The sequence below is a fragment of the Megalobrama amblycephala genome, linkage group LG23, assembly GCF_018812025.1.
Source record: "Megalobrama amblycephala isolate DHTTF-2021 linkage group LG23, ASM1881202v1, whole genome shotgun sequence".
NCBI lineage: Eukaryota > Metazoa > Chordata > Actinopteri > Cypriniformes > Xenocyprididae > Megalobrama > Megalobrama amblycephala.
In genome coordinates this window covers 20,764,860-20,778,939 of record NC_063066.1, presented here as the reverse complement: position 1 = coordinate 20,778,939, position 14,080 = coordinate 20,764,860, and the positions used below count along the sequence as shown (strand labels likewise).

General features: G+C 36.1%; 1 protein-coding gene across 6 annotated transcripts in view; it reads right to left on the bottom strand.

Annotated features, from left to right (window-relative positions):
* zgc:66433 (uncharacterized protein LOC321250 homolog) overlaps positions 1 to 14,080 on the bottom strand; it is a 55,475-nt gene that overhangs the window by 35,580 nt on the left and 5,815 nt on the right. The window contains exons 1-2 of one of the 6 annotated variants that reach the window (XM_048176742.1): positions 12,401 to 12,808; positions 8,760 to 8,816 (exon numbers count right to left, since the gene is read on the bottom strand). The exons of 2 other annotated variants lie outside the window; for them this stretch is intronic. In XM_048176742.1, the coding sequence (XP_048032699.1) occupies positions 8,760 to 8,809 (50 nt within the window). In that variant the 5' untranslated portion in view covers positions 8,810 to 8,816; positions 12,401 to 12,808. Of the gene's footprint in view, positions 1 to 4,321; positions 4,519 to 8,759; positions 8,817 to 12,400; positions 12,809 to 14,080 lie in introns of those variants that run through there. 3 more of the 6 variants (XM_048176740.1, XM_048176743.1, XM_048176744.1) reach the window with 3 other exon arrangements.

Below are 14,080 nucleotides of genomic sequence, written 5' to 3'. Positions count from 1 at the left end.
TCCAGTCATTTCAATTGAAATTAGAGTTTCGTGTGAAGCCGACAAAGTTCCCTGTGCAGATTTCCCTCAAGTTCAGGTTGGTCTTGCAAATTTTCTGTGCTGACCAACAGAAAGCTGCTTGGTTTGAAAGTGACTTCTGTGTGAGCTGTGCTTTATACATTGCTACGCTATAGACAATGGACCCTTTTTTGCCCATACAATTTGCCTAAATTTTGCTAATGTTTCCGCACCTTAACCCAGAAATTTTACAGAATTCTTGGGCTGCACTCTTCCATTTGACAAAAATTAACTGTTGAGATGAAAACAAATGTTAGGGAAACAAACCAAAATACAATAAAAAGCTGACATGAAATGTCAATTAAAATGTGAAACTTTTATGGTGCTTACAACATGAGTCCACCTTCATTTTCCTTGTTTTGATAAATTTATTCTTTTATAAAATTAGAATGCAAAAAAACATTTGGGTAAACTATCACATTCTTTAATTGTTCTTTGAAGCACCTTGGGTTCAGCAAAGAGGTTCATTTCTCTCTCTCTTAGGGTTTCTGACTGGGCTTTATGGTTTTGTAATGTATAATAATGTAACATAATATGAGTTCTCCTATGGCAGCACTTTTGGTTCTAACCCCTTCGTCCAAGACAATATTCATATCTAAGCTTATGTGAACTTCTGGTACTTTTATGTAATTTAATATTTTTTAGCATATTGGTCATATATTATTATGAGATGGTGTAAAACATCAATGCACTAAACATGTTCTCAACCTTTATATAAAAAAGTACATAACTCAAGTAATTCATCTTTAGCGAAAATGGAGACTGTTTAGGTCCGTCTTTATTTGTTTGTCTATATTGTCCTTCATAAGTGTGTGTCTACTACACCCATGACAGAGGGTTTGTAACACCCAAGGATGCACAGGAGGCGTTGGTGATAAGACTCATTTAATGCTGACTCATTTAGATTACAACACTGGAGCCGAGTCACTCCAGTGGATCCACCGTATCTGCAGTACCAGACTTGCTGATACTAGCAGCCCAAAACAGATTCCAGACCAGCTGAGGCCTCAGTGTTTGTCCTGATGAGTGACTACAGCCTAATCCTGGATCAGACTCTCCTCTGGAACACCTCCAGCTCTCAAGGAGGAAACTCTCAAACGGTATCTATGAAAGACGGCTGCAGCTCCAGGCTGGAGGAACAGCCAAACAGGATGTGGAGGCAATTTGCAGTCTAGTTTGACATGCATCAGTTTGACAAGGGTTATTCATAATATATGATTGCTTGACTGGTTCACTTCTCTGCAACTATTACAATTACCTATGTAAAGTAATTTTCAAAGCCTTTCATTTTAATTGTTTCTATAGACCTTATGTGCCAGAGAAACAAGCACACAGGCATCTCACAGGCAAAAACTTTTTGCGGTAGCCCTGTATGTTTCTATAGAATCATTGTTGAAGAGTAATTACTCTAATTAGCTGGTGAAGAGGATTTATGGATTTACACATGGGTTGTATAAGTATTTATCTTTACCCATCCGTACACTCACGTAACCCAACACATCTGGCATTCTGTCATCACTCCCACTCTCTCTCGTACCACTTCCTGTACTCTTCCCACCATCCACTTCCTCTTGATATTAACCAGATTCAAGTGGGTTTCTGCTACATTCTTTCAACAACATAACAACAGAGGACAATGCCAAATATTTCCTACTCAAAACTTCAGGGATTGTGCAAGGCGTCTGTTGAGTTAATGATTGTGTGTTGTGATGTGATACTCTTCATATCAGACCTTCAAATGTGTTTATCTTTTAAATATAAGCAACAGGTCATGTGATAGTCACACCAAAATACAATTATGTTCCACAGTCTCGGTTAAACTCTGTTATATGCTTCACATTTTTACTGTTTTCATTAAACAGTAGTAGTAGAAAGCGACAGAAAATTATAAGGAAGAGGAAGTCGAAGGCCAAATTCAAAACCGTATCGACTGAACTAATTTTGGGATCATCAGGATATTTATGTTTTCAGATATTTTGCATAAAGTTTGAGCAAATATTGTATAAAAAAAGGGTTTTAATGTGCACAATTTTCAGGCTTCCATTTCAAATTTCCATACCTCTCTGTAGATTTTTCAGAACATATTTAGTTTATACAGCACTATTTTCAACATTAAATTCGGTATATAGTACAGTCATTTGTAAATATTTTGGTAACACTTTATTTTATGGTCACTTATGGTTTACTTACTACATTTGCTTATAGTAATAACAGTAAATTATGCATAATTACAAGTAACTAAGCCTAAACCAAACCCCAAACCAAACCCTAAACCAAACCATAAAGGCAACGATATATTCACAGCAAAGTTCTTTTTCATTCTTCGCTTAAGGGAAAAAAGTATGAAATACGTGACACGCTATATACTGTTAGCAAACATCCTGCTGAGAGTGACGTTTAGAAATATGTGCTGTATGCTTTCCTCTCAATAACAAAATAAGAAAATAACAAGCATTTTTTATAATAAAGCATAAGAATCTGATCACAGAAAAGTGGAGATGTTTGCACGAGCTCGGCAATTTGGAACTCTAGTAAAGTCATGTCACATTTATTTATATAGCACTTCATATAATAGATTGCTTAAAAGCAAGCAGCTTTACAGTATTAAACATGAAAACCAGTGCCAGTGTCTCATTTCATCAGAAGTACAACTTCATTTTTCACTATAAAGCGGCTATGCAATGTGTTCATGTTTTCAATCGTGGATGTCCGACCTCGACGGACTGAACAGAAGAAATACATCAAAGAAGATTTCCTCGTCAAAGAAGGCGGAGCCTCAGCGCACACCTACCCATGTAATTGCCACAGACCATTGGTGGTACAAAGGTGTTTTCCAGCCAGAATGAACTTTTCCGGAAAGTTCGCTTTGGCAAGCCGTTTCGAACTCCCAAAACTCCAAACAAACTTTGTTTTGGCCTAATTTTGGCCTGAAATGACATCACAATCAGTTTGTTCTTTGATTTCGCTTGAAGTACAGTATATGGGGACTTTAAATCTATTATAAGTACATGTAGTTAATTAATATTACTCTGTACTTATCTGAGTAAGTATTTTTACAAGTATTTTTATTTTCTCAGGGTTTTTTTCATTTGTTTTCTCTCAGTGATAACATGCTTACATGATGAGAAGAAACCTAAAATGTCCATAACCTGCATATATTCACCTCTGACACATCAGTTTGTTACTGTAAATGTGGTTTGATGTTGCATCATGATAAAGAAAAGTACAGTCTGATTTAAATGATCGTTTGCTTTTTTATTTGTTGTTGGTTTGAGTGGCATTTGAGTAAATATTCTTTTAGTGAAGTTCAATATAGTATAAATATAAATATATAAATATAAAAATATAAATTTTCAGAAATTTATATTGTAGAAAACTGAATAGGGGCAATAGTCTGGAAATGAAAAACATTTTTCCATACTTATCCAGACCTGGAAATTACACAATTCAAAATCCATACTGTTCCAAATGTGTAGGAACCCTCTCATTTGCCTATAAAAATATAATTTGCATGTTTTGAAGATTATTTAAAAAATAACATTGTACTGACACTTTTGTTTCTAGTGCGGAAGACAATCAAAAATAACTATTCAAAGCAGGGAACAATGTACCAAAGTACATCTGCGAGAGCAGAATAAAAAAAAAACTCAAGTCGAGTTCCATCTAGCTCACACCTTCAACATGTCTGCCAATCCAAACACTGCTGAACAAAGACACAGAGCAGCCGAGCCAAATATCATTTATATTCACATTCAACAGCAATACAAAAAGAGGCTATTTCACAATTCAAGCACAATCAACATGCTCTTGGTCATTTTTCTCCTCTTTAGTGACCAAACCCTTAGCCCTTAATAGTGTTATTCAGAGAGACTCGTCCTGCACTACAGACATGACACTTTTTGATACCTTGAATCGTACAGCTGATTGAGAAGAGATGTACTATTACTTTTCTAACTGATTAGACCTATTCCACCTGATGGATGATAAAACAACCGTCAATGAAGGAGAAACATGAGACACACTACGTTCAAAACTTTCAATCTGTAGGATTTTTTCTTGTTTTTTTGAAAGAAAGTAATACTCTTATACAAACTTACAACACCTTAGTAACTTCTGCACAGGCAAGCACCACATACATTTGTAAAAATTTTGTTTCACTTAAGCATTTTACACAAGAAGTCAATTTAACAGACTGAGAACATTCATGTTAGCTGTGATGAGACCAAAGAACAGCAGTCATCTAATGAGAAACAATCATCCTTACCACTGCATGCAAGTACTATCTGTCTTCTGCTGCTTAACAAAGACCAGATTTGCAGTTCCTGGTGATAGTTAATTTGTTAGAAGGGGTTGTGCAGATTTGTTGTAATGGTTAGAGGGGCTGATGTGACATCAGAGCACATGGATGACCATACTCAAGGTCATCAGATAGCGCTCATTCATTTCCTCTTTCTATCTCAGGGGAAGAAGTGCATATAATGCTTCACATTCACAGACGAGTGATTCACAGATAGCTTATGTTGGCGTATGAGAGAACAAGACAAGAAAAACCACAGACACAAAGAAGAGTCACGGCTAAAGCACAAACACACACTATAAAGCACTGATCATGAGGATATTCATAATGTAAGTCACAATGAAAACACTTCCAGTTATTGCCTAAGGGTGAGATTATGAAAGTTATGCAAGTTTTGTGACACCATTATGATCAGATCAGATCTGTGTGTTTCCTTTGAAACAGTTGAGCAATTAAATGATTGTTCTAGGCAGCTCCACTTCCAGGATTTTCACTCCTTTCCCATAAAACATATAGTTGAAGGATTGTAATTTTCTTTGCGAAAGTACAATAGCAATAGCACTTTTCTAGAATTTTTTAAATCCTTTGACCCCTTTCAGGTCAGCATTGTGTGGCGGCTTGTGACAAACTCTGGATGAAGGACCACCTGTGATTGTTCACACAGCTGGTCTTGTGTCCACACCTCTCCTTCACAGACAGTTTTAGGTCACAAAGAAAACAACCCAGTACTGTGACAGTATCAGTGTACCAGTTCAGTGATACTTTGGTAGTTAATTATTATCATACTGTACTCTATGTACATAAGGGGCTAAAAAGAATAGTACAATCCAAAGTACTTTGGTTACTTTTAGCTTGTGAAAGTCTCTAAACCAGTAAACATGTTTCATTATCAATAGAGTTTTGCCACTGATTTAGTATTTTACAATAATATGAACAGTCAGTCTACTAAAGGTAAAGTGTGTCATTCCTTTTTTGTTTATTAAAGCATTAGTTCACCCCAAAATGAAATTTATTACCCTCATGTTGTTCCAAATTCATACGACTTTTTGAGTCTTGTGAGTAATTAATGATATAATTTTCATTTTGGGGTGAACTAACCCTAATACTTTCTTCCATCCCAGTGCAGAGAGAACTACAAGTAAGCCATTAATAGGTTGGTTCCCCTGAAATGTGAAAACACTTCTGAAATGTGAAAACACTATCAAAACATTGGTCTGTTTGTTTGAGCATCAACCCAACAAAAAACTGAGTCAACCAATGGCATGAGTTTAGGGAGGCCGCGGGACTATCCGTTTGTCTGACCAATCCCAGAAACACCACATGTTCAGGAAACCTGTTTGAAAACAGTCATTATGTTGTGCATTCCTGCTTGTTGGCACTAGCGACACAGAAATTACACACTTTAGCCTTGAATACTGTAAAAAAAATCTATTTTTAGGATTCAGTTAAGGTGCAGTGACAGTCACATGTACTGTTCTGTGAATTTTAGGCTGTTTACACTAGTGCATTTTCGTTTTAAAATAATAACTTTTGCTACGGTTACGCCTGTCATTTACACAGAGTTTCTGACCCTCGAAAATGTGTATTTAACTGTTCAAGCCCAATTAGGTGGCAAAAAACACTCAGTTCTGTCCTCACACGCTCTATGAGCAGCGACTTCATGTCGCGCTATTCTCATACAGCGCTGAGAAACAGAGAGTCTCTCAGAGAGTGTGCGCATATGCTGAAATGAGTTGTCTTTCGCTGCTAATTGAGCTTCAATGGCTTAACTTCAACCACTTGTTTTTAAACTGCAATGCTTAAAGGTGCCGTAGAACGTCTTTTTAAAAGATGTAATATAAGTCTAAGGTGTCCCCTGAATGTGTCTGTGAAGTTTCAGCTCAAAATACCCAATCGATTTTTTTTTATTCATTTTTTTAATTGCTTAATTTGGGGCATCATTAAATATGCGCCGATTTAGGCTGCGGCCCCTTTAAATGCTCACGCTCCCCGCCCCCGGAGCTCGCGCTTGCCTTAAACAGCATAAACAAAGTTTACACAGCTAATATAACCCTCAAAATGGATCTTTACAAAGTGTTCATCATGCAGCATGTCTAATCACGTAAGTGTGGTATTTATTTGGATGTTTACATTTGATTCTGAATGAGTTTGATAGTGCTCCGTGGCTAAAGCTAACATTACACACTATTGGAGAAATTTATAAAGAATGAAGTTGTGTTTATGAATTATACAGACTGCAAGTGTTTAAAAAATGAAAATAACGACAGTCTTGTCTCCGTGAATATAGTAATAAACGATGGTAACTTTAACCACATTTAACAGTACATTAGCATCATGCAAATATCACTAAAAATATCATGATATCATGGATCATGTCAGTTATTATTGCTCCATCTGCCATTTTTCGCTATTGTCCTTGCTTGCTTACCTAGTCTGATGATTCAGCTGTGCACAGATCCAGACGTTAATACTGCCTGCCCTTGTCTAATGGCTTGAACATGAGCTGGCATATGCAAATATTGGGGGCATACATATTAATGATCCCGACTGTTACGTAACAGTCTGTGTTATGTTGAGATTCGCCTGTTCTTCAGAGGTCTTTTAAACAAATGAGATTTATATAAGGAGGAGGAAACAATGGTGTTTGAGACTCACTGTATGTCATTTCCATGTACTGAACTCTTGTTATTCAACTATGCCAAGATAAATTCAACTTTTAATTCTAGGGCACCTTTAAAAACTCATGCAAATGATAAGCTTTCATGACTGCTCAGCATAGCAACCTCACGTGAGCATAACCGCGTCAGAGACGATAGTCCAATCTGTACGATTAGGAATTTTGCGAGGGGGAAAGACTTGCCCATGCAGATTTCGTAAAAACCTTCAAGTCGGTCGCACAGAATCGCTGTGTTGACCAACAGAAAGGCTGGTGTAAAAGTGACTTTTGTGCCATTTTTTGCCTTCGAAATATTGCCAACATTTTGCTAATGTCACGGCACCATTATTTTAGCCTGACTACGTCAGACTTCCTACTTCCGCTCAATTTCATTTCGCTTCTGTACTCAGTCTGATACAGCGTCATAGCTTTGTGTTTGCCACCGGCCTGGAAACAGCCGGGCCAATCAACGAACAGAGGGCGGGCTGAGAGCCGTGACGTAGATGCTAAGCGCCGAGTTTTACATTGTAGGTTAGAGAAATCGAAAACCGAAACGACCGCGGAAATGGGAAACGAGACACGGGATGCAAACTTCGGGATGCATTAACTTCGCATAATCTGCAAAAGTCGTTTACAGCCATGTTCACTCCGGTATTTCGCTCACATCATCATGTGTTTACAACAGGTTTACAGTGGAAGTTCAATCATAGATTTGAGTTAGATGCATGATGTCTGTGCTTCGATGCGGCTGTACAGGCGGATAACATACGTCATAACTAAACGTATCTGATTGGCTTACGGGTAACCAATGATTTTAAACTTCAGACAAGCGTCCCCTAGCGAGAGAGAAAACACTTCTCTATTATGCCATTCCAGACTCTGTCTACGAAGCAAAGTGAAGTAGCAGAGTCTGGTATTACCAGGCTACCATTATTTATCCTAGCCCGTACAATTTGGAAAAACATTTGAGAGCTGTGGCAGAAGGGATGGTTTTTAGTGTTTCAAATTTAAATTTGAAAAACTAAAAAGTAAAAAGTAGGGCTGCACAATTCGCGATTAATCGTTTGCAAAATAAAAGTCTGTGTTACGTAATATATGTGTGTGTTCTGTGTATAATAATTATGTATATATAAATACATGCACATACAAGTATATATTTAAGAAAAAAATATATATTTATATATACAATATTTATATTTATATGTAATATAAAATATATATAAATATGTGTATTTATTTATACATGTATATATTTCTTAAATTTATACATGTATGTGCATGTATTTATATATACATATTTATTATACACAGAACACACACACATATATTACGTAACACAGACTTTTATTTTGCAAACGATTAATCGCGATTAATCGTTGTGCAGCCCTACTAAAAAGACTTCAATTTCAGTTTGTTCCTTACATGGAGCTTTTGTATGACATCTGAAAATTTGTAGTATAGTTGTATGATTTAAGCAGAAAGCTTTTATAATCCACTAGGAAAAGAGCAGCCTGGATGCAAAGAATTTGCGTTTCAAGGATGAAAGTAAGTCATCCTGGTTTGGAAAGACTTAAGTATGCGTAGATGATGATAGAATTTACATTTTGGATGAGCTGCTTAAAAGCAGGCAAACCAAACTGACCTCTTTTGCAAGAGTCTCTTCTGACTAAAAAGTCCTTATCATTAGCCAGTGCGTGACTATGATAGCAGAGAGGTCGTTCAGAGCTCTACAGGGACTAATGGACTGACCTTGGACTGCCTCCAACGCCAGAGATCTGTGATGACGTCCGACGTTTCATGTCTTAACTTTTGGACAGGGGGGGAGGAAGGGAGGAATAAGAGAGAGAAAGAAAGAGTGAGAGTTAGTGGAGAGAAGCGTTCAAGCAGAAAATATTAGCAAGCATGCTGTGTTAGCTTCAAACATTTTGTTTTTTGAGAGTTATCAGACAGAAAACTGTACATATTTATATGCGCATATGCAAAACTTGCTTTTGTTAAACAAAATACTTTAAATGCACAGTGTGAATTATGTCAGTAGCAAAGGGTGAGGAATAATCAAGACTACTATGAACCTAGTGACAGATCGATATTTAGTCCAGGCCGATATTCGGCTATTTTGAGAATATTGGCACGAACCAATAACTGTGCCATTGTGGACAAAAGGCCACTTAATATAAAGTGGGTCCGTTTTCTGTTGGTATTCACCAATATTAGAATTCAGGAAAATACATACAGGTCAATAATTTTTTCCATTATAAACAGATAAAGAGTCAATATTAAAATTCAATGATATAAACAATAAAATACTAAAACCTAAAAATAAATTATTTTCAACATCACAGCATTGTAATGTACAGTACTGAAAATTGATATTCATTTTGAGATTTGCAACAAATTACATTTAACAGTGTTGTTAAATTATTACTGTTTTAAAAAATTATATATTTATATATATATATATATTTATCAGGTTGATATTAGACATTTGGCCTTTTCTGTACACTTCTATATATAATTAATTAGTTTAAATTATATAAATTATATACTTACATTTAATTCTTTCTATCAGCTACTAAAAACATAATAGTAAGTCACTAATAAACATTATTTAATACAGTATAAAAATTAAATGAATCAACAACAACAACAAAAAACGTAACTGCAACTCTTCACTAAAATGATGATTGATGAGTTAAGTTATTTAAATGCCAACCTTTGTCATTCAACATCCTGACGATCAGAGTCATCTTATGCAATACTGGATTAGACCTGAGCTTATCCACGGGTCTCAGTGGGGAACCGCACTTCAACAACAACAACTTTAATGTAGTGATGGACTCCCTCAAGTCACACCATTTGCCGAGTACCTCAAAGAAAATGTCAAAATGATGTTCTCTTCTCAGGCTGAAAAGACAGTGGTGCTTTCTCCAGACATTAGTTTAAGCGGATGACATATCTGACGAGAACGTAAATCAATCACTGTGATGTCTAAACCAGTGTAGGCTTGGCAAAAGAGCACATCAAGAAATAAAGTGACAAATGAGTGTCTAATTCTGTTGTTGACTCTTACTAAGGTCTATCTAAACATACACTACTGTTAAAAAGTTTAGAGATTTTGTAATGTTTATAAAGAAATCTCTTATTCTCACCAATTTAATCAAAAATTCCATAAAAACATAAAATATTACAATTTAAAATATATTTTAAAATGTAAATTATATAGAGAATAGCATTTTTTTGTAATGTCTTTACTGTCTTTTTTTTAATCAACTTAATGCGTTATTGCTGAATAAAATTCTTAAAGACCCCACACTTTTGAACGGTAATGCATTAAATTATTGGAAGTTTTACTCTGCACATTCTTTAGGCAGAGAGAAACCTGGAGTAAACTACACTAATGAGTTTATTAAACCAGCTGCAGTCACCATTTGGCTCAATCGGTTGACAACATTAGCTAAAGTGGAGACCATCCCCATCTCATTCCTTAACTTATATTTGAAGAGAAAGAACGTCCTAAAACATTTACTGGGCTAACAAAATTTCTCACTTAACAATGAGGTCTAATTATGTTCCCTAACATTTTGTTATAGAGCAAAATGAAAGCAATCTTCTGTGATTTTCATTTTATTTTTCTCATTTAAACAGCCACCACACCTTCATAATAGTACTGATGAGCAAGTTATTTTTGGTTAGGTCCCAACATCTAGCAAAATTAAATTAAATTAGTTCCTCAAGTTTAAATTAAATTAGTTCCTCATGAAGAGGAAAAGAACCATTTGCAATCACATTAGACTTCCAAAAAATGGAATTTGTACTTAGCGTTTTTAGTTTTTTTGGTAAATATACACCACTGAAGTTGTATGACACAAACATTTTACACAAAATGGGGGAGCTTTTTGTGAATAAAAATGCTGTATATTTAAAGTACCCTATAATTACAGACACAGAACATTTATCGAGCTCTGAATTATCTATAAAGATGTTTTTCCATTCAGGAAGATATTTTAGGCAATATTACTGCATAGACTCAATGAGCTGTGTTTGGAAGGCCTTCGCTGTTGGTATTGATTGATGGTTTAAAAACTCATAGCAGGGACAGAATAAATCTAGACATACTACAAAACCATCTGTACTTTTGTGGTTCTTCTGAACTTTAACCACAAAGTACAAAACTTTTTTAAGCTGTAACTAAACCAGTAGAGAAAGGGCAAAGCTTTCTGGCTATCTGATACCAGATGATTCATTATACATAAGTAAACCACAGCAGAAATGTTTTACAGAGTAAAGAAGAGTGATGTAAGACACGCAACCTTTTACTTATGCTTAAAATGTCAGGATTCTATATCAGGATTAGAAAAACGTTTAAAACAAAATGTACTCACTGACACATCCCACATCCGTCTCTCACTGATTAAGAATAATTTTAAAAAATTTCTTAGAAATTTTAAGAATACAGGTCTCAAAAAAAGTAGAAGCATGCTAAAAAAACTACAACCTCATCAACAGCACAAGATGATGAGAAACAAGGAAGAGTTTGGGCTCAACATCAATAAGCTCAGAGAAAACACAGAGGTCAACACGAAAGGGGTCCGAACATTAACATTTGGACTCTTATTTCATGAGATGGCTCAAGTTCCTTGCCAAATAGATATACTGTGTAGATACAAACAAAGCAGCACTCTCACAGGAGTGCAAGGACCATAAATGGTGTGAAAATGGAGGTAGATCAGAATGTAAGGATGAAGCTGGTTCCAGTCCAAGCATTAAAAAAAAAAGATAAGAAAGAAAACCTGTAGGGCATTTTGTCCGTCTCTTTGCAAAGGCACATTTGACATTTAATATCTGAATATGGAACATTATGTCTCAATAACTGGTCCAAACTCTCTTATTGTACATTAATCTAGTCTCTGGGGGGCTGGACTAGAATAAACAATAATAAAAGGCAAATTCAGTAAAAAGAAATGGTACACAAGACAGTCTCTTTTCTAAACTTGCAAAGAATCTGGACGAAACCCAATGGTAAACAACATGTTCTCTCAGCGGTCTTGGAATACCAACCGGTGGTGATGAGTAGGGTCTTGTTGGACATGTCATGAGACCATTAGATAGAAGAGCTTTTAAAGAGACTCTAATTGAGTGAGTTCATCTAAGAAGCTATTATAGAACGTTCTCAGAGAGCACAACAGAAACATTACAGTAAAAACTGCTTCAAGTCTGTAGTCATACCAAATACAACCATTTTCATCAGTGTTCCACTAATAAACAATTTCACTAAAAGAGTTGTATATGCAACAAAGACTAAAACTCAAGCCTGTTAACAAGAGATAACAACTCTATACAAGTAATAAGTTTAGATTAAGTTTTCACATAAACAAAAGGTTCCAACTTACTTTTTGTCCCCAAAGCAGCTGTAAAGTCGAGACATGGCGTCAAAGTTCAAACCAAAAGCTGAGTTTCCTTAGTGCATCCTTTGTCAGAATCTGTTCAAGGTCCAAAAGTGAATCTTTACAGCAGTTTTGTCAAATCACCAATTTCTCCTTTCTCATATCTTCACATGGGGTGTTTGTAAAAAAAAAGAGAAGAAGCTTATGACTGAGAATGTGTATCCTTCACAGGGAAGGTACATGTGTGCTCCAGTAGCCTGTCCTCAGGACTGAGCATGCTCTCTGTCTCTTCCTCTTGGATTCCCCCTCCCGTCCCTCTCCAACCCCCGTCACCTAATCCAGAGAATCGGCTACTATTGTCTCAGCCCAGCAGCTTACTCCCGACAGACTAGGTGTCATTTGATAATTAGACAGGGCAGCTCCCTGAGGAGATACCACCTTCGTGTCTGAGGGAGGCTCATTCTGGCCCACGAAGGGGGTTGGAAAGCCAGTCAGCTGACGGCAACAGTTTGAATAAATCATTAGTAACATTTTTACCCAATATTTAGTAAAGTAATCAGGTTACACACTTAAAGACAAAGGTTCCAAAAGCTGCCATAGAAGAAAAATGTTTGGGTTCACCAAATAACATTTCAGTGAACAGTCTTTAAAAGAACCATTTTTCTTAGTGTAAAGAACATTTCATTAATCTGAAGAACCTTTTTCCACTATAAAGAATTTAAAGGTTCTTCATGGAACCATCGATGCCAGCAAAGAACCTTTTTGTTTTAAGAGTGTAGTAGTGGAAACGTAGCACTTACTTCTCAATATGTCTTAGCTTAAAGTGAAAATGAAAATTCTGTCATTAATTGCTTACCCTCATTTCGTTCCAAACGGAACACAAATGAAGTTCTTTTTAAAGGTGCCCTAGATTCAAAATTTGAATTTACCTCGGCATAGTTGAATAACAAGAGTTCAGTACATGGAAAAGACATACATTGAGTTTCAAACTCCATTGCTTTCTCTTTCTTATGTAAATCTCATTTGTTTAAAAGACTTCCGGAAAAGACGCGGATCTCAACATAACACCGACTGTTACGTAACAGTCGGGGTGTACGCCCCAATATTTGCATATGCATGTTCCCAACGTTATGAAAGGCATTAGACAAGGGCAGCCAGTATTAACGTCTGGATCTGCTCATGTGAATCAACAGACTAGGTAAGCAAGAACAACAGCGAAAATGGCAGATGGAGCAATAATAACTGACATGATCCATGATAGCATGATATTTTTAGTGATATTTGTAAATTGTCTATCTAAATGTTTCGTTAGCATGTTGCTAATGTACTGTTAAATGAGGTTAAAGTTACCATCGTTTCTTACTGTATTCACGGAGACAAGAGCCGTCGCTATTTTCATTTTTAAACACTTGCAGTCTGTATAATTCATAAACAACTTCATTCTTTATAAATCTCTCCAACAGTGTAGCATTAGCCGTTAGCCACGGAGCATAGCCTCAAAATCATAGAGAATCAAATATAAACAGCAAAATAAATACTTTACTCACATAATTCGAAGCATGCATACAGCATGCATGACGAACATCTTGTAAAGATCCATCTGAGGGTTATATTAGCTGTCTGAACTTTGTAAATGTACTGTAATATAATCGAGAGCTCGTGCAGCAGGGAGCACGCGAATTAAAG